This window comes from Macadamia integrifolia, chromosome 14 (assembly GCF_013358625.1).
Source record: "Macadamia integrifolia cultivar HAES 741 chromosome 14, SCU_Mint_v3, whole genome shotgun sequence".
Taxonomy (NCBI): domain Eukaryota; kingdom Viridiplantae; phylum Streptophyta; class Magnoliopsida; order Proteales; family Proteaceae; genus Macadamia; species Macadamia integrifolia.
In genome coordinates, this window is record NC_056570.1 from 27,095,399 (window position 1) to 27,119,697 (window position 24,299).

The 24,299-nt window shown below is 37.4% G+C and overlaps 4 protein-coding genes across 12 annotated transcripts in view; 2 read left to right on the top strand and 2 right to left on the bottom strand.

Annotated features, from left to right (window-relative positions):
- Positions 1 to 3,434, bottom strand: part of LOC122062155 (pentatricopeptide repeat-containing protein At4g28010-like) — a 7,227-nt gene extending 3,793 nt beyond the window's left edge. For all 7 annotated transcript variants that reach the window (XM_042625853.1, XM_042625847.1, XM_042625848.1 and 4 more), the window contains exon 1: positions 868 to 3,434. In XM_042625853.1, coding sequence (XP_042481787.1) covers positions 940 to 3,141 — 2,202 coding nt within the window. In that variant the 5' untranslated portion in view covers positions 3,142 to 3,434 and the 3' untranslated portion in view covers positions 868 to 939. The remainder of the gene's footprint in view (positions 1 to 867) is intronic.
- Positions 3,435 to 4,788: 1,354 nt separating this feature from the next.
- On the top strand, positions 4,789 to 13,437 carry LOC122060955 (elongation factor P). Of its 2 annotated transcripts, none has more exons than XM_042624085.1 (11): positions 4,789 to 5,214; positions 5,494 to 5,524; positions 5,635 to 5,648; positions 5,747 to 5,797; positions 6,061 to 6,130; positions 7,005 to 7,068; positions 7,189 to 7,256; positions 9,908 to 10,031; positions 11,574 to 11,613; positions 11,971 to 12,038; positions 13,096 to 13,437. In XM_042624085.1, the coding sequence occupies exons 1-11, from the start codon at positions 5,011 to 5,013 to the stop codon at positions 13,106 to 13,108; spliced, it is 747 nt and encodes a 248-aa protein (XP_042480019.1). In that variant the 5' UTR covers positions 4,789 to 5,010; the 3' UTR covers positions 13,109 to 13,437. The 2 variants fall into 2 exon arrangements, with proteins under 2 accessions (XP_042480019.1, XP_042480018.1); XM_042624084.1 differs by having other exon boundaries at positions 4,792 to 5,214; positions 7,002 to 7,068.
- A 2,474-nt stretch (positions 13,438 to 15,911) lies between these two features.
- On the top strand, positions 15,912 to 21,664 carry LOC122060906 (eukaryotic translation initiation factor NCBP-like). 2 transcript variants are annotated; one of them, XM_042624013.1, is made up of 7 exons: positions 15,912 to 16,114; positions 16,670 to 16,816; positions 18,416 to 18,508; positions 18,663 to 18,767; positions 19,074 to 19,151; positions 20,843 to 20,962; positions 21,086 to 21,664. In XM_042624013.1, exons 2-7 carry the CDS (start codon positions 16,673 to 16,675, stop codon positions 21,215 to 21,217), a joined length of 672 nt encoding a protein of 223 aa, XP_042479947.1. In that variant the 5' UTR covers positions 15,912 to 16,114; positions 16,670 to 16,672; the 3' UTR covers positions 21,218 to 21,664. The 2 variants fall into 2 exon arrangements, with proteins under 2 accessions (XP_042479947.1, XP_042479946.1); XM_042624012.1 differs by having other exon boundaries at positions 15,913 to 16,114; positions 16,655 to 16,816.
- A 1,338-nt stretch (positions 21,665 to 23,002) lies between these two features.
- Positions 23,003 to 24,299, bottom strand: part of LOC122061698 (superoxide dismutase [Cu-Zn] 2) — a 3,321-nt gene continuing 2,024 nt past the window's right edge. The window contains exons 6-7 of the mRNA XM_042625115.1: positions 23,845 to 23,898; positions 23,003 to 23,383 (exon numbers count right to left, since the gene is read on the bottom strand). Coding sequence (XP_042481049.1) covers positions 23,355 to 23,383; positions 23,845 to 23,898 — 83 coding nt within the window. The 3' untranslated portion in view covers positions 23,003 to 23,354. The remainder of the gene's footprint in view (positions 23,384 to 23,844; positions 23,899 to 24,299) is intronic.

Below are 24,299 nucleotides of genomic sequence, written 5' to 3' on the forward strand. Positions count from 1 at the left end.
CCTCAAAAATAAAATATTGAATGAATCAATCATAAATTACGAGATTTCACTAGTTCTTCCCTATCTAGGGAAGATACTAATCGCAGCAAGAATGGAATTTAATCAAGTTATTAATGACTAGACAAAACCAAGAAATAACCCCTCACATGCAAAATTATAGAAGATCACCTTCAAGATCAAACAATTCCATAGAATTGAGTATGATTGTATGTGTGATAGAAGTGAACATCTACGGGCAAGGGATTCCCATTTGAATCTGAATTATTTCCTTTAACTTTCATTTTTTCTTCTTTGTTCTTATTCGGATCCATGTAGCCAACCCCATTAAGTTGGGATAAGGCTGAGTTTGTTGTTTGTTGTTGTATGATTAATCATGCACATGTTGTACATGCTGATAAATATGGACCAGAATCTCATGATTGAAATTATCGAGCTCTTTATAGACAACATCATATATGCTTGAATATCTGTGCATGAATGAATCCATTCTTTATCTCTCATATTAACAATCAAGGATGTGCATGTGAAGGGGCATTGGATGCAAACATCAGGCCCCCTATTCCCCCCTCCTCTCCCTGTTGTATCTGACAGAAATATGTGGGAAAGTTTGCAATCACAATTGTTTGTAAAAGTAATGGTAAATAAGCATGTGCACATACATATTAAGAAGAGAGAATGTGATAAGCATGTGAGTGTACAATAACTCTGAAATCTCACCCTATCCTGGGGGTCAGTGTTTTCTCCTACAATCCAGCAATGATAATTCCAAGAAACCATAAGGTTATTATGTGATAAATAATACGTAGACCATGGTAAGGCCTGTCTAATACAAGGGGAATTAAAAGAAATGCAAGTTAAGTTGTTTACCTAAACAATCACCACACAAGAAGAAACATGGCAATTGCAAGCATCTATATATCACCAGAGGGTTCAAAAATATCAAGCATGCTGTATTTGAAGCCTTGGCTGCAATTTATGGAGTCTCGTCAACAACTCATGGCACGAGATTTTTACTTCTTTTGATGCATCAAGTGAAAAAGTAGGGAATAACTCCATGACCTTGGGATTTTCTTCACCCATACAAAGACATTTCAAAATAGTAGAAATTAGTCCCACGTCAAGAGCAACACCCATAGCTGCCATTTGATGAAGTAAGCTGATGACTTCATCTTTTTTACCCTTCAAGCTAAAACCATATAATAAAGAGTCATATACAATAGCATCCGGCGACAGGCCACGGGCAGTCATAGTCTTGAATAGATTTTTAGCCTCATCCATCAGCCCTGCCTTTGAAAACCAATTTATTAACGTGGAAAAAGTTATTATATCAGGAGCCAAACCCCTTTGAAGCATTTCCACAAGCAATTCCTTTGCTGCTTGAAAATCCCCAGCTTTAAGGGTTCCATCAATTATAATATTAAATGAGATCACATCGGGTTCACAGTTTGAATCCTTCATTTCTTGAAACACACCCATTGCATTCTCTAGATTACCCTCCTTGCACAAAGACGCCATCAGTGTGTTGTAATCAAACCGAGATGGACATAGCCCCTGAGCTTTCATTTCAGAAAGAATTCCTTTCGCAGAACCAATCATTCCCATTTTGCAGAATCCATCTATCATGATATTATAGGTGAAGGCATTTGGAACAAATCCCATGCCAACCATCTCTTGCCAAAGCTCCGTAGCCTTTCTGGCATTTTGTGTCTTTAAAGACCCACCAATTAGCATGGAATAAGTGAACAAATTACTGAGGTTCTTCTCCTTAACCATCTCCTGATGAACCCCCATGGCCTCATCAAAACGGCCTTCATTGCAAAGTCCCTGGATCAACGTGTTAAATGTCTTAGTGTCCGGCTCAACATTATACACACCTTTGACCATCTTATTGAGTATCTCTACTGCCTCGTCAACCTTCCCAGTATCACAAAGCCCCCAAATCAATGTATTGTAGGTAACTACATCAGGCATTATCCCCCTTTGTTTCATGGTGTCCAAAAAATTCAATGCATCAGACACCATACCCTGTTTGCATAGTCCATTAATTAAGACATTATAGGTTATAATGTTGGGTTCTACACCCTTCTCCATCATCAAACCCATCAATTTCAAAGCTTCAGTAGACTTCCCATCCTTGCATAGGCCATCAATCATACCTGTATATATAACAACAGTAGGAACAATCCCAGATTCCATCATGAAATTTAACATTTCTGTGGCCTCTTTCCAGTGCCCCATCTTGCTAAGCCCATGCACCAAGCAAGTATAAGTAACTACATTTGGAGAAATTCCTTTGTCCAACATGTCATGGAACAGCTCCTTACCCTTACTGACATTTCCCTCACGACAAAGTCCATTTATAAGTGTACTATACACAACAACATCTGCATTGAGACCCTTCTCCTGCATCTTGTCTAACAAACCCACTGCATCATTAACTCTACCCTCCTTACAGAGACCATTCATGAGAATGCTGTAAGTAGCCACATCGGGGAAACAGTTCTTTGCCTCCATTTCAACCCGCAACTCCATAGCTTCTTCCAACTTGTTTGCTCTGCAAAGCCCATTGATGATAGTGTTATAAGAAACTACACTCGGAGACATCACAATTCTCCCAATTTCCCGAAACAACTCCGTCGCCCAGAGGACCTCGCCGGCCCGGCACAATTCCTTAAGCATGAGGTTCAAGTGGAATATGTTTAGGGTGTAACCCAACTTCAACACTAACCCTATGACTCCAAAGGCGAATTTGGGCTTCCGGGCATAGATGAAGCAGTCCATTAACACATTTAATGATCGGTAATTTGGCAAAAATTCCAAATGAATCATCCACTTGTATGCGGAAATAGACAAATCATACTCCCTGTACCTCGCGAGTGCATCGATAAGGGAATTACAGGACGAAGCTGATGGATTGAATCCAGAATCAACGGCAGACTTGAAAAGTGCAAACGATTCTGGACCTTGGCGACGGGGATTCTCACGTAGGAGTCTGATACAATTCTCCAGCTCGATTCTGGGATCATTGGAAACGGAAACACCGTTCGGGGCAAGACCTGAAGCGAATGAACAGAACATGCCAGATCCATGGCGGGCATTGGAGAGAAGCTGAAGACGATAAACTATTGGTGTTAGAATCATTTGTTTATAGAGTCTTACCGGCAGAGATTGATATTATGTAGATATTATCACTTCCAGAAGATAAACAAAGATGTAACTCGCATACCATCATCATCAAACAGAGAGAGGAATCGAGGATACGAGGAAAGTAAAAAAGGACGGAGACATGAATAACCCTAGAATCGCCCGTTTGATTTTAAAATCCACCGATTCAGATGAGTTTTGGTGTGAATATTCCGATTCAAAACTATAAACATCCTCGATATGGAGTGCATTGGTGCGGTGAGCATCGGGTAGCCGAGAAGACCTCAGGATGCTCACCGCACCGCCACACTCTCTACACAGAATAATCACTCAATTAAAAAATGTGAAAATTGATATCGGTGTTGCACTAATGCATCGGATCCCATCAAAACTCCGTAGTTAAGTGTGTTTGGACGAGTACTAAGATAGATGACCTCCTGGGATGTCATAATAAAAAAATAACTAGACCTAAATAATGATGTTTTACTGATAATTAAAATGAGATTGATGAAATAGAGAGAGGTACGTATGATGTATCATTTTAAAGCTTAAAATAAATTTTTATAGGATTATTGTGTGACTTGCTATGATGTATGGGACGGAATATTTGATAGTTAAAAAGTGTCATACATAGATGCTATGTGTAGCTCATAATAGGATGCTAAGATGAATGTGCTGAAAAACTAAAAATGATAAAGTAAGGAATGGTCATATTATAACTAATTTGAGAGTTGTTCTGATCAATGACAAGCTCCGCGAAAGTCATTTCATGTAGTTTGGCTATGTTCAAAGAAGGCATAAGGATGCCCCATTAGAAGGAGCAATAAAATTTATATTGAATAAGCTAAAAGACTTAAAATGACCATAAGCGGAGTAGTGAGGAATAACATGCATAGTTTTGGTCATGTCCCATGTATGACTTTAGATAGAACCTATTAGAGGACAAGTATCCATATAGCTGACCCTTAAGGGGTGGAATGTTGGGATAAAGTGGAGTTTGTTGTTACTGTTGTAATCGATTATAGGATTTTGAGACTGCTTTTGCCCGATTCAATCCATGATTCCAAGATGAAAACAATGAAACGACAAGGTTTTTGGGACTGCTTCTCCCATACACTAGTTTGTTTATATAGTTTTTTGAGATTGGATCCACTGCTCATAAGATCACCTAATTGTACAGGTGATCATCCAACACTTGTCCCTTTTGCTTATAAATATACCAATTTTCACCATTGTAATGGTAGGAAATGGGACAGGTGTTGGATGTTCACCCATACAATCAAGTGATTGTAAGAAAGTGGATCAATTCTCCAATTTTTTTGGATTTTTCTTTTTAATCTTTATTACTTTTTTGGATATGGTCGAATCTATAAATACCCTTCTTCATTCTTTAAATGGCAATAAATGGGATAAGGGTTTGGCACCTAAGATGTATATTCAGCTTAATATACGTACTACATCAAAAAAAAAAAAAAAAAAAAAGAAGAAGTTAATATACGTCCAGGAGATCTCAATCCGATCATAAAATATGCGTTTTTTCCGATTCCTGCCCGATTCGAACGAGACCGATACCGATTTTACTCCATCACCTCCTGCCAAATGCTAACAGGACATCGTCATCTAAGACCGTAAAGACGTACGCACCCCTGATAATGGAAATTACCATACTCCGATTTGTTCCCATTCCTTGAGCTAAGCAAAATTAGAAAGAACCGTGGAAGAAAGGACCGAGCGAATTGTGCGATTGCTCCGCCGGCCTTACGACCCTCCGCCCTCCGCCCTCCGCCTTCCGCCTTCCGCCTTCCGCCTTTCGCCCTTCGCCCTCCGACCTCGGATTGGGGATCAGATTGCCTCTTAAAGTAGAAAATGCAAGCTCTCAGACGACGTGTTTTCAAGTCGATCTTCCCCGTGTCTTCTTCTAGCTACACTCACTCTCTTGGTGCCCTCAGAAATTTTCACCTAGCGTCGAAGCACTCGGCGGGCACGCCTGATAAATTGTTGCCACTTGGGTTCCTCGTCACTCCTTGGTCGGCTGTCCAGAACCGAGGTGCCAAAGTTCTCGGCACTGATGTACGTTTCTCTTCAGTGTGCTACTTAATCCCGTTTTGTTTTTCCTTGGTTCAGAACTTCTGCCTCTGATACACTGGAATACCAATAATCTAAAACATAGGACACAATTAGAATGAGCAAAAAAAAAAAAAAAAAAAAAAAAAATGATAGCTTGGTTGGGAATTGTTTGATTCTTATAACGATTGCTTGAATTGTAAACTATTAAAGCAATAATCAACTCTCTCTCTCTCTCTCTCTCTCTACATACATAGTCTGTTATATATTCTGAATTTGGTGCAGGTCAGACCCGGGAATGTCATCCAAAGAAAAGGTTGGTCGCACTTCATCCTTACCACCTTATCTAGTCTGAATTTTCATCTACACATTCACTGACAACAACATGTGTTTGTTTCTCTATCCATGTCGGCGTATTCACTTTAGACCGTATTTACCAGGTAATAGGATCTATTATGGTAGGCTGTAAACATAGAAAGTAGTTGCGCTTTTATGTTTGTGTTATGAAAATGTCATTTGATATGTAATCTGGCGTTAGGTGCTGAAAGCACAACACACACAGCATGGAAGAGGAGGAGCTACAATACAGGTTGGTTATCAATACCCATTGCCCTCCTGAAAACTGTTTTTTAGTCAACATATAGTGGATTTACAAATTATACAAATCTGTGAATCTAATGCATTAATGGGGAACCCTTGACGCTGACAGTGTCTTTTTGTTCTATCATGAACTTATGTGAATTGCATTGCCATTTGATGATTTAACAGGGCTGCCAAATGTGAATTAATTGGTGGTTGATAAAAATTGTGTTTCATGTGGATTTACTATTGATTGGAACCTTGATGTTGCAGGTGGAGCTCCGCGATGTTGACAGTGGAAACAAAATAACTGAAAGATTTCGGACAGATGAGGCTATTGAAAGTATGGATCTTGAGCTCTGTCCTTTATGCTTGAGCATTTTTATTCTAACAATTAAAAGAGTCATGAATTTGGAGATTTCCTTTTCTGTGTTGGTGATTGTCTAATGGACTTAGTTTCCTTTAACTGAATCATCTTGTCTATGATCTACATTGTTGAAGAGATCTTGTAGCTTTGGAATTAAATGCCTCGTATAATTGTAGTTCTGAATGGGAATCCAAATAACACCAAAGCCGGAGAAGCAATATACAAACTAACATACCTGGTAGGGCTGCAGCTAAGAGTGATAGTCATAAGGACAGCGGCACTTCACAAGGTCCCTATGACTATCATCAAAGTACAGGTTCCGTTGCGACGGGTTATTCCAAGGCTCAACCGCTCAAGGCTCATAATAATTATGCCCGATCAACATAATTGAAAATTAAAATTAAAAATGTTATATCAAGTCTAAAACATTGCTTTGTAAACCAACATGAATGTAGACCACATGGCTATTCGTATCCATGTTGTGTCATGTTCGTTCCCCTTATTACGATTCACTCCAGCACCGTTCATTTTTCCTCGTTGTCATTCACTCCAGCATGTTACAAACCATCATATTCATAAACTATCTGAACTCCAAAGGCTCCCATTACCTGGTCCATGTGCAGCTTGATGTAAATATTATTTCCCTCATTTTTCTAAGATCTTTAGGTTGGCCTTACCAGCTTATGATTGAGTTCATGAGTGAAACCTGAAATTGAAACCGAACTTTCCTTTTGAGTATAGATGCACTTTTTTTTTTATATATATATTGTGGTTCTGATCATAAGAAAACCTAAACTCTGCAAACAATCTTTCCTTTTGATGACTTACTTTTCGTGATGTGTTGTAGAAGTTTTCGTTGAGGAGAAATCTTTCACATTTTTGTACACTGAAGGTGACTCAGTTATGTTAATGGAGTGAGTCTTCTTGGTGCAAATCTTTTATTCTCCTTGATCATAAACCTCTGTAATGTTGCTGTAGAAAATGTGTGCATTTACAAAATAACTAATTTGCATTCTCTCTATAATTTTAATCAGGCCTAAGACATTTGAGCAAATTGAAGTAGACAAAGACTTGTTTGGAAAGGCTGCTGCATATCTTAAAGGTACTTTTATTTTTGAATACTTCAATTTATGATAATCGTTCTTTTTAAATGGCTCTGCCCATTAGTAAATATATACAGTCATAGAATCATTGGATCTTGTTGCGGGCCAGGATTCTTGACAGGGTGCGACTCACATGCAGTAAATAGATTAATGCTTGCGTCTTTGGAAGAGTAGTAAGATGGGGATGTTTCCTTAAGTCATTAGACTTGTGAGATATGATCTGGTATAGAGAATAGATTAAGGTTTGTGGAAGATATCGTTGATTTTACTTCTTTCATAGGACCAAAGAGAAGTCCTTACCCCAATGTGTTTCTACCTCCTGGCAAGGAGTGGTTAGGAGTTAGGACTCAGGTTTAGGGGATAGATAAGGGGGGTTGAGTTATTGGATATGGCCGATATTATTGTCTACTTGGAAGATGTTTTTGTGTACCTCATTGAGTGTGGCATAAACTGGCTCGATCATTGTGTCCTAAGGGGAGTTCTTCCTCCAAATCATTTTTTGTGGGCTACCACCCATCCTCATACCAAACATTTCTATTCTTTCAATGTACTGGAAATTTCCTGACATGCTGAAGTACGAGGCTCTGGCATGGGAAGTAAGCAATCAAAAAATCAACTACTGTGCCATGGCACAAAAGGACGACTCATGGTTTTGAAAGGAAGGCTAGTCATCAAACAATTGAGCAGATTCAATACTGACCCAGTCTCAAACCATTGAGCGGATTCAATATTGACCCAGTCTCCCTGGTTTTGGATGGTCAGGTTGTGGTTATCAAAAGCGATTAAAGTGATGTACACATTTTGAGGTAAATATGAAGCAGGTGAGCCAGTGTAGATAGTGAAGTTAGTTTTCTCGCCCATTTTGCCACATGCAATGCTGAGTGGTAATCCAAACAATAGAATGGGAAGAGGAGACATGCATTAGTCACATGTTAAATTTGATTCTCTAATTCAAATGTATGGCTTAGCATTTATTTCACTTTCTCTCTTGTATTTTCAACGGTCCAAAATTGTTCAAAGACTAGTTCGTTACCTTTTTCTCATGTGACAAAATCAGATTGGACTCAAACTTATTACTTGAGCAGGGGAGGTTCATGGCTAACCTATTGCTAGAATTTAGGCTCCATTAAATTTGCATGTGGCAGATTAGTCTGTGGCATGCAATCCTGGTGAAATTGCAACATGCACCAAAATTTTAAAATCTGAGCTTATATATATATATATATATATATATATATAAAATTAAAAAAAACTTTTGAACCTAGTTATTTCACCCTCTTATTCTTCCCCTGAAACTACATTGACTACATGAACCTTGGTTCAAAGTTGAGCTGAGTTTTAAGTGCAGAAACAGTCTAGGCTGGCCAATCTCTAAAGCGAGACCAAAGTGGAGATCAACTGTAGATTGATGGAGATGGGACATCTATATGGGCTGTTGTTTCCTCATACGTATTTATAAATTTGATTTAGGAAATTATTTGTGAGGCTAAAGAGATGTTGTTCTTTTAACTTCAATTATAGTTTCTATGAACACAGAAACATCACAAAGCATTTGTTTTCTTCTTTTTTTTCCCCCCTTTCTTCCCCAAAATGGAATCCATCAGTCTAGGAAAATGATTAATAGATGTTTAGACTTATGTAGACTTTCTGGTGAATCTCATAATCACGAATGTTTTTAAAAGGAAAAGATTCATATACCAAGGATGACACAGATATTGACACCTTTTCATATACCAAGGATGACACAGATATTGACACCCAGGTGGCTGCAATATACTTCATTGTTAGATATGGAACATATAAGCAATGAATGAGATTTTCAAACTAAGTCATAAATTTTCTTCTTGGAAATGGATAATAGATGTGAAATTCATTAAAATGGAGAACAGAATCCTGAAAATGGTGCTTGAAAACTCGACAATGATGGCTTCAGAATTGCTTTAGAAACTTATCATCTGCTATGATAATTCTGCCCCAAAAAATTTAAGGTGCAAAACTCCAAATAAGATTGAGGGTGTTTTCATTGTTGTATATGGATTCCTTGATAGACATTAACCCTTGGAGTTTTCCCTATGTCATCAGGTCTCCCGGGTGATTATGTTCCTTTTCTCAGATATTGTACTATTGGGTCAAATGTCACTATTTATATTGTTCTTAGGCCAATCTATACCCCATGCATGTTCATGAAATTTCTGAAAAGAATTTGCTTCTGTAAATCTTTCCTTATGCTATCACTTTGTTAAAGAGTGTTCACGATAGGAGAGTGTCCCCATCATGCTATGAGTTGAGTCTTAGAATAGAGCTGCTTTTGGTTTCCTTATTAGATTGTAATTAGGTGTTTGAGTCTTCGTAGGTTTCCTACCAAGACTCTACTTATTGGATTATAAATAAAGGTGAGCACCACTATAGCTAAGTACACTAAACTATCATGGGCTGAGATATTTCTCTCGGTTTTGCTTCTTCTACACAGGTTTTGGTTGGTTCAGCCTTCTTAACACACTTATTGTGTCTCCAACACATAACTTGGTGGCAATTTTCACAGCACTAGCTCCTCACTGCCAAATGTCACACTTACGTTATATCATTCTTGGTTAAACCTTAATATTGTGAAAAAGATGAACTGATATTTCTCACTTTTATTTGGTAACAGATGAAATGAAAGTTAACTTGCAATTTTATGATGGAAAGCCAATGTCTGCATCAGTTCCGACGCGTGTAACATGTACTGTTGCTGAAGCACAAGATCCTATGAAGGGGATAACAGCCACACCTCAGTATGTGTCATAATGTTGTTGCATATACCACTTGATGTGCTAGTATTTTAGTATATATATCTATGTAACTGAATGTATAAACACTTAATATATTGATGCAGTTGCATGTACCTGGCTAGACCAGCACAGCTCGATCTGGAAATCCAGACTGAGGCAAAACCGGCCCGGACCAGGATTCTGGTCCAATAGGGTGTTGGAACTTTGTAGGGGCTTATTTAGTTATTTGGGATTATTCTTGTAATATCGGTTTTATTTTTATAAGAAATGGATAGGAGTTCGGAGTTCCTGTTTTAATTCTGGTTTCCTAATTGAGTTCTCTCTTTGTTTTAGAATGTAATTAGTGGTTTTTATCTTTATATTGCATGTAACAATACGATGGGGATTAGAAATTGATTGAATGAAGTTTAGTTGGAGTTACAGCTACCGTAACTTGTTGGAGCCAAGCGTGGCCTTGTGGTCTTCTTCTCCTTTCCCCATCAATCTGGTCCTCCTCCGGCTCAGCTGAGTTTTTCTTCCTGGTGCATTCCAACTTTCTTCCTTCTGTTCTTTTTTTCTTATCTCCCTTATATATCATGTACGATACAACCTTTCCCCTTCCTTTTATTTTTCTTCTTTCTTCCTTTCCATTATTCTGCTTTACTTTTCTGGTCCTGCAACTAGCGATAGTAATGGCCTACCTAATTGAATAGATCTCCCCTAACTCTTCCTCTTTTCATTCTCAGAATTTGGGAGTCATATGCTTACCTTAGGTCGACCCAAGGTGCAAAGTTTGAGATCATCGAACTTCATAAACTCTTAGTTTCAAACTGAATCTCAAATCTGGTTCCTCTCTTACCGCCTGGTCTTAGTTCAGAGAAATTTCTTTAGTTAGTTCTCTGAGTGCCGGTTCGACTGAATATTCCTTGGGGTTTAGAGGACTGTGGGATAGGCACTTCTTCATTAAATTCCAGTCTGATCAGAGGTTATATGAGAGAGATATCTCATTCATAAGCATGTTTTCTCTCTGCCATTGTTGTTCCCATCATGAGGAAGAAGACCTCTTCTCATTATTAGTATTTTCTGAGTCCATTTTATTTCATTTTCTTCTTATTTGAATTCTAGAAAAGGCCCCCTTTAGATTTAATTATCATTTAGTCCCTGATTTTGTATCTTTCTGAAGAGGGGTCCAAAACTTCCATATATTTATGGAATTACCACTCAAGCATTAATTGGATATATTTATCATTTTACTGGGCTCACAGTGACCCAAAAGCAGGGTTTTGTGACCCAGGGTTGCATTATATATTGTGTGCAGTTGCTAGCTGCAATACATTGCCATACTCATCTTAAAAGCAAATATGTGTAAAAAATAGTCTCGGTACAACTCTATCAATTGTTACATGTTTGTTGGTGTAGGATTTTATTGTTCTTAAATCATCTACCTCACTGTTAAGTTACTTCTTGAATCCATCTGTATGTTACTTACTTCATGTATGTAGCTGTCACTATCTGGGTTTGTTATTGGTTTCATGACCTTTTATCAATGCCTTGGTTAAAATACAGGTACAAAAAGGTTTTACTGGACAATGGGCTTCTTGTACTGGTATGTTTTATTGTAATTTTTCATATAGTTTTCTTCTCTTTTAACTTCTTTGATCCTGTCTTAATTACTTTTGTGCTTCTTCATTGTCATCTTTCCTCCTCCCTTCTTTTTCTCACTATCCTACAGTTACCAAAACAATACTAAAAGTATCTAACAGAGGTTTCTATATGTAATTTAAAACTGTGCATGATTGGTTCATTCTCATCATTAGTTAGAGGACAACTTTATGGGAACTTTCTAAACATGTTAGAGCTCATGTAGTAAGGGTATTATAGGTATTTTGGTAAATAAGTATGTATTTGACCTCCTTAGGTAGTTTCTTCAGTTTTCCCCTTATGTCTTCCCTTAATTCCCCAGGTACCAGCTTTCATTAGATCTGGTGATCAGATAGTAATCAACACTATTGAAGACACATATATAACCAGGTAAATCCCACTGATTCATTTTCTATTAATTTTTGTTATGTTAATTTCATATTGCACCCTTACCCAGCATACATTTGCCTGTTGATGTCTGTTGAACCTTCTATTGTTGCAGCTGCTGCATATAAAATTATTTGAATGTCCATTTAGCTGTTGTTAAACTTCCTGCAGTTAAGTGTGCTAGTAGCAATATGCTGGTCTATTATTTGTATCGAGTCAGCTTTTGAAGCATTGGTAAATGGTTTCATTAATTATGTATTTTTGTATTTCGTTCTCTAGTAGGTTACAAGTTCAAATATTTATTCCAGTTAATGCTATAGTATTGATATCACCAGTTATTTATATTCATGATTGTTTGAATAGAATGGAGTGATCACTATTATGTTCAAGGATATTTGATGCTTATGAATTTTTGAGTAACTATTCTAGATAAGTAAAAAACTGCTGTAGTTTTCCTTATAGATTGATTGGTGAGACTGAACAATATGGGCTATTCTTAATTTACTGAGTAATAAACATGTAACAACTACCATGTTTTATTGGGCTATATTTCTAAAACTTTTAACAGTCATAAAACTCTCTCTGAATTCAACATGTTAAAAGAATCATATTTTAACTTGTTCCTAATGAGGAGGTTCCCCCCCCCCCCCTCATTTGGAAGTTCCTAATGAGATTTTTGTTGCGAATATTACACTTAAGTGTTCGTACATAGAAATTTTGGATATATGTTCATTTATAAAAATAGCATTTTTTGTTGTCTTATTTGTTCATTGCTCCCAATTTGGTTTTAACTCCCCTCTACTGTAAACTAGAATATAAATCTTTTTTGTACACAAGTTCTAATTTGCTCAGATATCACACTCAAATTCTAATTTGTTCTGGTGTGATATCTATTCTACAGGGGAAATTTTTCTTTTGTTTCTTAGCACATCTGTTGATTTTTGCAGCTGAGATTAAAATATTTATTAGCAATTTAACATTTGAAAGCCTGAATGCCTTTATAGTGTTCAACTAAAGTCATAATTGATCTTACAACCTTAAACTCGTCTTGATTGACCAGGGCTAAGGAGTAGTCGCATGATGGATATGATTTGGGACAAGAGTATAACAATATGTGATTCTCTTTTAGATGAAGAAATGGCTAAAACAGTCATTTTATCAGAGTAAATGTCCTTGTCTGATATCTGTGAGTGGTCCATTTCTAACATCCCAAGCAGATATATTTATTATGGCATGTGAGAGCCTCATTTTTTTGTAGTCAGAAGAGATGGAAGAACAGACTTGCGGCATAGTTTCTGGGTTCATGGTTATCCATATTTCATAATTTCTGGTTGGGTATCTTTACTGGTAACTTATGATATGAAACATAAAGTTTAGTAGAACTACCATATACTTTTCCTTCTTGGTTGGTGCTCATGTTTACAAAGTTTTCCAAGTATTAGACCTAATGCTTTGTATTCTGTTGCAAACTTGCAATAACCATGCTCTCAACTTAATGATCATTCCAAATTCGAATTAGCAAAAGCAATGTCTCCATGTATAATATCGATTCCAAACATTCATGATATGTATGTATATGAGTCTCCCTCCATCCAAAAGCATTTCTTGCTTGGATGTGAAATATCCAAATATCGAAGTTTTTCAGAGAGGGGTTCACACAATTTGTCCTGTGCCTGTCCTGTTGTCATTCCCCAAAGGACATTGTTAACCTTCTGGTAGGGAAGATTGAAAGATGACTCGATGGCTGATATGAGAAGGTGTGAGATTTCAAGAAACAGATACTAATAGCACCTTGAGATGATTGTACTTTATATGTTATTTAATTTTTCCTGATGGGTGATTCCTTTTATTTCTGTTGTTGAAAAAGAAATTATCAGATATCGGTCCTTAAAAATTAATTATAGATTTCAATTAGCACCTTAAATTGAGTCCCTACAAGTCTATATATAACATATATCTTGATTTTTAGCTGTTACAATCAATTAGAACCCAACTATATAAAGTGGCTGCATCTAGACACGAGGGAGTGAAATGATTGCTCCACCCCAACCCCAACCCCAACCCCAACCCCAATGAAAGATGGAAATGTTTACCTTGTTGATGCTTCTAGGTGCGTTCTCATTGGTCCCCGCACTAGTGCAGGAGTTATGCTTCGAGACATAGAATTCCTTTATGTATAAATAAGGGACGAGGTCGGACACACCACCTGGCACCCACTTGTTTGCCTCTCTCTTCCCCTCGTTGAAATGATCCCCTGCCCCTCATATATGATGTCCCATCCTACACCCCCATTTGTGTTGCCTGCTAGCTTACAGAACATGGACGGTGTGCCTATCCCCCTCCCTATAAATAATAAGTGTCTAAATGATACCTCTATAGGTGTATTTAGAATTTGACATTTTTTTTATTGCCTTTTATTTTATTATCAAAAGTTCTTTTTAACCTAGGGCAAGGGAGAGTTTTCAAAATAAGTTGAAAGTGATTATCAAAAAGTTGTCATTGATTTATTCATTTTTTTTAAGTACAAATGTGAAATGATATAATGCTCTTGTTGAAAAAAAAAAGAGTGAATTATACTAAAGGCGAAAAAGTAAAATTATAAATTATTTGACGATATCTTTAAGAAAATCCCCATTATTTTAAATATTGGGTAACTGCCAATTTGAGATTGATTGATATCGTATCGAATACATTGGGTATCAGTATTGGTTGTATTGAATGGTTTTGCACTCAATGATATGAATAGTTAACCAAAATTTGAACAATTACACCCTTGATCCATACCATGTACATGCCTAATCAGTGAATGGGATCGGTCAATTACAGGTATCGACCCTCTTTGTTTCAGCATAAAATTTTACATGGATTTTTCAGCATTTGTTTGCAAGAAGAAAAATAGGATGTAAAATATTCACTTACCAGTGTTTGTTTGCAAGATGAAAAATACACTATAAAAGAAAGTGAAATGAAGATAGGTTCACTCTACTCAAGAAGCTCAGATACAAGGCCAGACAAAAAGAGCCAAGGACACTAACCCATCAAGTATAAAGGGGGTTGAAATCGTCTGCAATTCCGATCTCGTACAATTCCGTGCAATACCACCTTCAGGTGGTGACACGTGTATTGATACCAATACAATGATCCAAATCTGGTATAACTAATAAAACATTAAATCATTGAAAAGGCATTTAAATCAGATCTGGACCATTGCATTGATATCAATACATGTGTCATCCCTTGAAGGTGATATTTCACGGAATTGTACGAGATCAGAATTGCAGACGATTTTTTTTTCAGTATGAAAGTGATTTCACAGTGAGTGAATGATAACAAACATATACTGCGTACACACATTCCCACAAAGAAGAGAGAGAGAGAGAGAGAGAGTCTGCGGATGACTTTTGAATCCACTACTAAGCAATACCATGAGTTATTGCTGACCAAACCAATATATCCTTCTAGTGTTTAAACAACTTCATAGAAGTCTCAGATAATAAAATTTCCGGGTCCCAGATAATATTCAAGTTAAAAAAAAAAAAACTTTATAGAAGTGCCTAATTCATTTAAAAACCCATTCAAGATCTCTCTCACCCATTTTTTCAAACAGTTTCTGTGCATGTCGAGCACTACTGAGGTTCATGTTACTACAGAATTTTGAACCAGAAAAAACAGAACAATGAAATCGCAAGAAAAAGAAATGAGAACAGAAACCCAATTGAGTCGGACAATGTGTTTGTTTCTATCTGTTAGGCTCGGGGTGTCAAAATGCAAACCAAACCGGTGAAACCGGCCCAAAGTCCCCAGACGTGTCCGAACCCAAACCGGTTCTCATTTTTTGAAACCAATAGAAGCTACTTATACATCTCAAAACCCCAACCTATGGTTTGGAAAGTTTCTCTTCTTTCTCTTGCAGGAGGAGGAGGATCGATGAATCCATAGGTACATAACTGGAGGAATTGCTACTGAAATCAGATTAACACCATCCACTGCATCACTTCATCCCTCTGCCGTTGAAGTTTCAGCTGGGTACTGGATATCAAGTCTTCTTCCAACAATCTTTCAGTTCTTAATTGTTTCAGGTAAGAGCTACATGTTTAATGGTTAGTTGCAGATTCCCACTAGAGAAATCAGAGTATCTTAGCCAGTTCTGTAGTTTCATTGTTGTTGACACCTTCGTTGCATACCTGCAACTCTGCAAGTGAAAAAACAAAATCCTATTTAAGGCTTTCTATTTGAAACTATTTTTCCCGTTTTCTTACCCTGTGGGAGACAATTTTTTGCATCCTCAGTCTTCCTTCTACCATTAAAATTGTCAAAATTGTTGATTGATACACTTGATGTATAAAGGTTAAGAAACTTTAAAGGGTTAATTTGTGCACCAAGTTCAATCCAAAATTCCTTGGGGAAAGAGGGGGAAAAGAATAATCCTGAAAGCAGCTACAGCTTTCGGTCGACCACGATTCGTTTATCGTTTGAAATCTAGCTCGCTTTTAATAGTTTTTAAGTGTTAGCCGAGGCATCAGTTTATTTCTCTTCCTTCATGAGGGAGAAGAGTAGATAGTGTTATACTAATCTACAGTTTAAGGAGTCCCTTTAGGAATTTTTTTTTTTCTAATCAGGGTTTTGTGGAGAAGCCGATGGAGATTACAGAGAAGAAAGAAGGGGATAGCAAGGGATTGAATGCTCAGCAAGCTGTCGATCCCTCAACGGCTGCTGATAAAGAAGCGGAAGAGCGTGAAAGGCAAGCCCACGAACTCAAAGCCGGTTTACATCCATTAAAGGTCTCTCTCTCTCTTTGTTTAGGTTTCTCATTGATGTTGCATTGAAATCTGTCTATTTCTGTTGCCTTAGAAGTATATCGGTTAGCTCTGTCTTTTCTTTCTTTTGGTTTGGGCTTATAGTAAATTTATATATGTGGAGAAGGGTTTAACATAAATTGTAAAAATTTGGGGAAATTTTGTATTTTGCTTCTGTATGAAACTTTTTTTTATATTAATATCCACTTGTTTGTATGATACATCATGGAGTTTCTGTGATGATTTACAAGTTAATATTTGTGAGCAATCTGTGTATGAGAGTAATAAGTTTTATTATACTTGGTGATTGTTTTTTCGGAGAAGGGGGAGGACGCCACCACCCACTATGTTATTTTGGAAAGTCAATGTTTGTGTCTTACCCATTTGGACCATGGGAGGTGCTTATGAACATAGTGGAATAGTTGATTTTTCTGATTCATGAATTAAAGTTGGATGATGCTAAATTTACTTAGATCATGGAATTGCCAAGGTCCATTCAACTTGTGAGATCATGGTTTTGCTAAATTGGGAAAATATATCCTATATCACCTTATGCCAGTTTCTCAATCGTTTTAAGATTTTTGGTATTGAGTGAAACCTTAAGGATTCTTTTGTAGAAAGCTGAAAGATTGAAAAACTAAGGGACTTAACTTTCAATATGACGCGCTTTAAGCTACTGCCCCTTCCTGTAGGAACTCAATTCCTTAAGATCTCTGATGTGGTTTTCTGAATTCATTCTCTGTAGCTGTAGAGTAAACTCAAGCAATGATTTAATCACTAAGTTAGCCCAAGCTTTTGGTCTTATTCTTTGACATATTTGAGATGAAAACAAGGTAGGTAAGTTAATGGCAATGAAACTTTTGTGGTCCTCTCCATGACTCTGAAGAGGCAGAGGGAACTGCTAAGCCTATGCTTTTGGATGGTTGGGGGCTGAGGGAAGCACACGTGGGAAGTGAGCAAGAGTAGGTAAAGGATTGAGCAGTTACTCTCCCATGATTATTTGGGTAGCCATGAAATCTTGGCTTGGGAACAAATCCTTTTTCCTGAGACAAAAAGCCCTAAAAGGGCTCAGTTTGCCCTAAACTTGTCAGTCCAGCAACTCTTAATTCTGAAAAGTTGAGAAATGAACTATGAAAACTGTTTGTTATCCTATCAGGGTGAAAGGTGAATTGCCATTGGTATTAGATTCAGGTCCTGGTAGTGCTTGGTTTAGAACTCTTTGTTACAAATTACAAATGAAATTATTGGTGGGGTGTGACTGTATGTGGGAAAAATGAGATGTTGCAGTTTTAGGATGTGAAAATGCATGGCAAAGGTTTTCCCATCTTATGGAAATTGTGGATTAGCACACTATCCTCCGGGTAGCTGAAATTGGAGTTCTCGCCTGTCAAGGTGATCCACCTAGAAATTTTTTTATTGTGTATGTTTCTAATTTCCTTAAATCTTCATGAGGAAATGCTCTTATTGCTGTTTAGTATCCTTTATATTTTCTTATTCGCTTAATTATTTCTTTTGTTCAATTTCATTATTGTCTTGACTATAGTGTTACTTATTTGATTTAGCGTTCTCTGGTTCAAATTTCAGCACAAGTTTGTGTTTTGGTACACACGTAGAACACCTAGTGTTCGAACGCAAGCATACGAGGACAATATAAAGAAAATTGTGGAGTTTAGTACGGTAAATTTCTTCTTGAAGAATCAGGGTGCTGTATTGTGATTACCATGGAATCTTACCTTATTATAAGACAATATTCTCTCGGGAGTTGGGTCCCTGGTTTGAATTGGTGCTTACATTATTGTAAATATCTTTTTCCACCATTTTGCCTTCACAGGTTGAAGGATTTTGGGTTTGCTACTGCCATTTGGCCCGTCCTTCTTCTTTACCAAGTCCTACAGATTTACATCTTTTCAAGGAAGGGATTCGCCCTCTATGGGAGGTAGGCATTTGGAACCCTATGCAGGTGGACTTAAGTTTGTCTTTTTCTGAGTTATTTTTTCAGTTGAGATCCATTCTACAGTATTTTTCTAATCTTTTAATTAAATATATCTGTTATTAAAAGAATTTGGAAAAGGCTGAGTTGTTGTTGTTGTATATATATGTGTGTGTGTATTTCAAAGAATGAAGTTAATGATTATAGTTTATTTTCTGTTTCTTTTCCCTTTTGTTGACGTAGTTTAACTTTAGGATTTGATTGGATTGTAAGTTTGACTCCTTATGTTGCTTAAAACTATCATATGATCAGGATGCTGCCAATTGCAATGGTGGAAAGTGGATAATACGATTCAAAAAGGTTGTCTCAGGTCGCTTTTGGGAGGATCTGGTAAGAAGAAATTTGCTTTATTATATTTTTTTCCCCCTAAGTTTTATGTCTATCTATAGCATACCTCGCAACTTGCTCTCAAAGCTTAGTAGTATTATTTAGTTTCAAGAAATTTTATTTGTTATATTTATAATTATGTTTTGCCACATGAAAAATTCAGTCGGATAATTTTAACAGTGTGACATGATGCTTCTATGCCTATATTTCCCCTGCATTATGTTTCTTTTAGTATATGTGGCAGACATAACCATATATTCATTTCTTGGGAAATTTCATATTTAATTTGTTATATATATAAATATATATATTTTTTCTCTTAGTATTATGCCTGACTGATTTTGCAATCTTTCTGCTGTGATTTTTAAATTTCTAAAAAATACTAGTGGGCACTTGAGAAATACCTGCAAGATGGCATTAGTTTGTGCTTGTTTGTTGTGGTTTTCGAAGGAGTGAAATGACAACTCACCATTCCTAGACCCTGCAGTGGCGCGAGCCTTATGCACTGGGTACACTAAAGATTGCTAGATGGGCATAGACAATCGACATATTCTAAGGACTGCTATTTCATTACATTTGAGGGAGTGGGATCATCAGATTCTCTCCATGCTCAGCTAATATTTCCCCCCAATTTGAACCCCTTGTCTAAATTCCCTCAAGCTGAATTTTGATCCAAGTTCTATGGTGAAACCAGGGCAGGCTAGTGTTGGAGGTGCATTCAAGATCAAAAGGGATCCTAGTTTTCTTGGGATCTGTTGGTGTTGGAGATTCAATAGTAGCATATACACTGGTTGTTGACCAGTGGCCTTATTGTTCGAGTGGTCACATTGGAATAGTGGATCAACCAATTAAGTTGGCCCTCATCCTATGGCGAAGCTTGGTTCTTCAGCTTTGCCCTTTGCCCTTTGCCCTTTGCCCTTTGCCTTTTGTCCTTTGTCTTTTAGGGTAATGATACCTTGTTTTGTTTCACCTGTGTGGGACCGTTCAATGTATTTCTCTATCTTTTTCAGCGAAAGCTTTTATACTGAAGAAACAATGAAGAAAGCTGCTACTTAAAATGCCCTAGTAATTTAAGCATCTGATATCTTTGCATACCCTCCCCTCACCATATGATTTCTCATGTGGCATTGTTTGTAAGAGAGCATAAAATATAGGAGTATGTAGCACTTTCTGAGCAAATCCGAGTGCTATGGTAGATTATTCTGATCACAAGCATGTCATATTGAATTTATTTCTCCTTGGTATATGTTAGCAGGAGAACAAGATAAAAGATGAGAAAAGGAAAGAATCTTTTTGTCATTCTCTTCAATTTTCTTTCCAAACAAACATAACCTTAATTTCTGAATGTAATGGTGGGTACATTGAATATTGACTCTTAATAATCCACGTGGTTCATGGGGGGAAAATATATTCTTTTCCAAGACCAGTATCCTTTCAACTTTTGGATTTTTATTTTTAGAAGTGTTGACATAATGCTTTTTATATAGTGCTCATCATTGTCTGCCCTCTTAGTAAATGGAGTCAGAATTACTAGTGGTTTTTTATGTTCTAAAGCTGAAATTTTGGCTATCATGCCATTCTCTGTCATGTTATTAGATTGGGTTTTAGCTAAAGGCTATGAATCTGCTAAAAATGATTAATCTTTTTCACCCTATTTAGAAATGACCCTCTCCCCCACTTTTACATCTGTCCAGGTTCTAGCCTTGGTTGGGGACCAACTTGATTATGGGGATAACATTTGTGGTGCGGTACTAAGTATTCGCTTTAATGAAGATATATTGTCTGTCTGGAATCGCAATGCATCTGATCACCAGGTTAGTATTACTTATCCTACCATCATATGGGTTATCATACCTGCTCATTGTTGTGGATTAGCAAGTAGAAAACTGATACTTCTTCAATTCTGTTATCTTACATTGCTATACTTTTTGCATTAGGCTGTGATGGCTTTAAGAGATGCGATCAAACGGCAGTTAAAGCTTCCGCATGGCTATGTGATGGAATACAAGGCCCATGATGCTTCTTTACGAGACAACTCATCATATAGAAACACATGGTTGAGAGGATAGTGACATGGTGGCTTCGCTCCTTGTAATCAGGGATGGAACCTTTTGCTTTCATTGAGCTTAAAAGAATCCCGTTCTTTCCTAATGGTTCTGGTGTCCTCCCTGGTTTGTATGAAGCCATCTAATTTTCACAGTTATTCAGTAGGGGGACCTGATAACTTAAAACAGGTTTGATATCAATATGGGCATCTTCACTGTTACTAAGAGAATGCTTTGTTCAGAGGTTTATGTTTTCTTCAGTTGTTGATCCTACTGTATTAGGGGATGCTGAAATGGTATTAAGACAAGGTAGAACATCTTATATGGCCTGTGGGGAAGCCTTTACTTGACAGAGTCCATATTGTTGTGCCACATGAAGAGGAATGTGGCATTCTGACCATTGGATATGTAGAGAATGGTCTGGATTAGACGTGTTTTAAATTTCATATCCAAATTTGTCACTTCCATTTATTGGCATTTTGTACTTATATTTTCGTTGGTTTATTTCTTTTCAACCATTTTTTCATGAAGTTTCACTTTTTACTGGATTTTCAGTTACGTATTTTTTTGTCACTTGATCAATCTTTGTTTGGGTTATTTCATCTGGGAGGGGAGGGGAGGGGAGGGAGAGGGAGAGGGGGAGGGAGAGGGAGAGGGGAAGGGTGGGGCTTTGTTTAGGTTAAAGTCTGACGTGTGAGTTAGGAACTGTGGTGTTCACCTATCCAGAAAATTTCAGCAGGCATGTGATCTTCTACGGTAGAATGTGCTGTGCAAGGCCTCCATTAGTGGACCAGCTGCCTGCCCCTAAGATAGTACCCCGCTGCAGAGATTTTGTAAAGACTTTAGTATATTTAAGATGGGATTTTCTTATCGAGACCTAGGTGTCAAATAATATATATATATATATATATATTCAATTAAAGTAATTTTTGTCATTTCACGTGTTAAAAAAATGTGCAAAATAATTACAATTTTTTACAATAACATAGGGGAAAAAAACATTCCATGATCCCACAGGTGTGAGGGCGAATGAGAGACGTACATAGACATCAACAAGGGGTAGGTTTTTGGGTTTCATAGGGGCGGGGTGTTATTTTTCCATCCTCTATGTCTGGCCGTAGAGGCCACATTATCTGGGAATATTCATTATACTATTACCATAAGACAAGTACCTCTCAAATTATTTTGAATTTTTTTTACAATTAATTTAAATAATTTTTTGACAATAAAAAAAGAGGCAGTCCATATAAGGTGTCAAGCTCTCTCTCTCTCTCTCTCTCTCTCTCATATACTCGCACACAAAATGACCTCTCTACTCTCCAGGAAACTGTTTTGTCATTCTTTGAGTTACACTCGCTATGCCGCTTGCTTAGAGAACCCTTTCCCTAAAAGACTACACTAGTGTAGAGACTACTAAGATGGTGAGACTATAGGATTTAACATTGAGGCTGAAATATTACATGCAGCTGATCTAGATCATTCTAAAGATCAAATCATAAATACCATATCTAAGTGCACAGACCAGTTAATATTAGATGGTCTGCAACAAAGGGGTTCCTGATCTGTCCTCAGCATATTCCATAGCATTTCCTTGAACTCAATTATTTTCCCACCCATACCAAATACCACCACAGCACAACTGTCCCGTCCCCCATTGTCACAGCCTAAGAACTATGGTTGGGCATTTGAGCTACCCTATGCCTTTGCCTGATTTAACCCAAGCCTTTTCACACCAACTGCCATAGGACAAACCCTACACCAGTCGAGCCTTAGCCAACTCTCCCTACAATCAAAGGTAAGATACCCCGGTTATCAAAAGTTCATCTTTCCACATAGGCCTTTAATGGCAAAAGCAGACTCAGATTTTAAGCAAATCATGAGTATGTAGAATGGAAAAAAAAAAAAGGTAAAATGATCGTACATTTGCTCTCTTGGTTCTGCATTGTGATCTTGAGAAACTTTGATAGGGGCTGTTGAACCATTATATAGAGAGAAAGGAAGGAGGGGAGGGGGGGATCCTATATGACATGCACTTAATTTTTCTAAAGGAAATCTAGACCAGGGAAGTCCATCCACATCAAATCTACCGTGTTTCCAGATATCCTCCTGTCTAGACCAACCAGCAAAGCTTTGATCCAGTCTTGGATGCAATAGACCACACCTAAACAGCTGACTGAAGCCCAATGATACCTGCCAGACAACAACATAATGTGAATATTGTATTCTGAATTCCTCCATGTATGAGTCAGATTCGAAATGTTACAAAGAAATCAAACAGAACATAAGAAACCGTTCGGTAATGGCATAGACATATATTTGGCACACATTCAACAAGTTGGCCATTGAACATTTCCTCCAAACCTCACTCGTTTCAGGGGGTTGGATCCGTTCAATCTAAACCCTCTGGATCAATAGCTAAATGTTTTACCACAAGGTTCGGAGGAAATGCAAGATTCTGTGGTTCCAACCATCCAGTGAGGGTGGTGTCTGGCCAAAGAAAACTCCAAGGGCCTTAAAATGATCGTTTTCCTCTCCTTTGCCCAAGCACACTATGAAATGGTCTACATTTTAGATTATACCCAATACCCATGTTTCACAACAGAACAAAGAAGCAACCATATGTTATGGTAGTGGGTTGAGACTGGAGTTACCGCATCCGATTCTTCCACCCGCATTTCCAGTTGTCTTGCTAAGTTCATGCCCACCTGTAGCATAAAATAATAGTAATTTAGAATGAAGAAGACCAATTCTGAAAATAAAATTTAGGAGCCTAACAAACTTAAGAATTATGTGCCTTTAATTGTTCCTAGTATCTCTACTATCAGTAACGGTCTAAAGTTCCATGACTCACAAATACTAAGTGTCTGATGCTGGTTTAGGAATGCCAAACTAAGGACAGGGAATTCCCTTTGTATCATAGAAAAATGCTCATCGTAGGATGCTTAATGGCAACTGACAGAAATTGAGTTCACAAGACAAGGCAAACTCTCTTAGTTTCTGTGCTTTATTATTTAATTATATGCATTTATTTCTTAAATAATGTAACATTACTGTTTGATCATTCTGCTCTAATGGTGCCACCATCACCAAAACCCCCCCCAAAAAA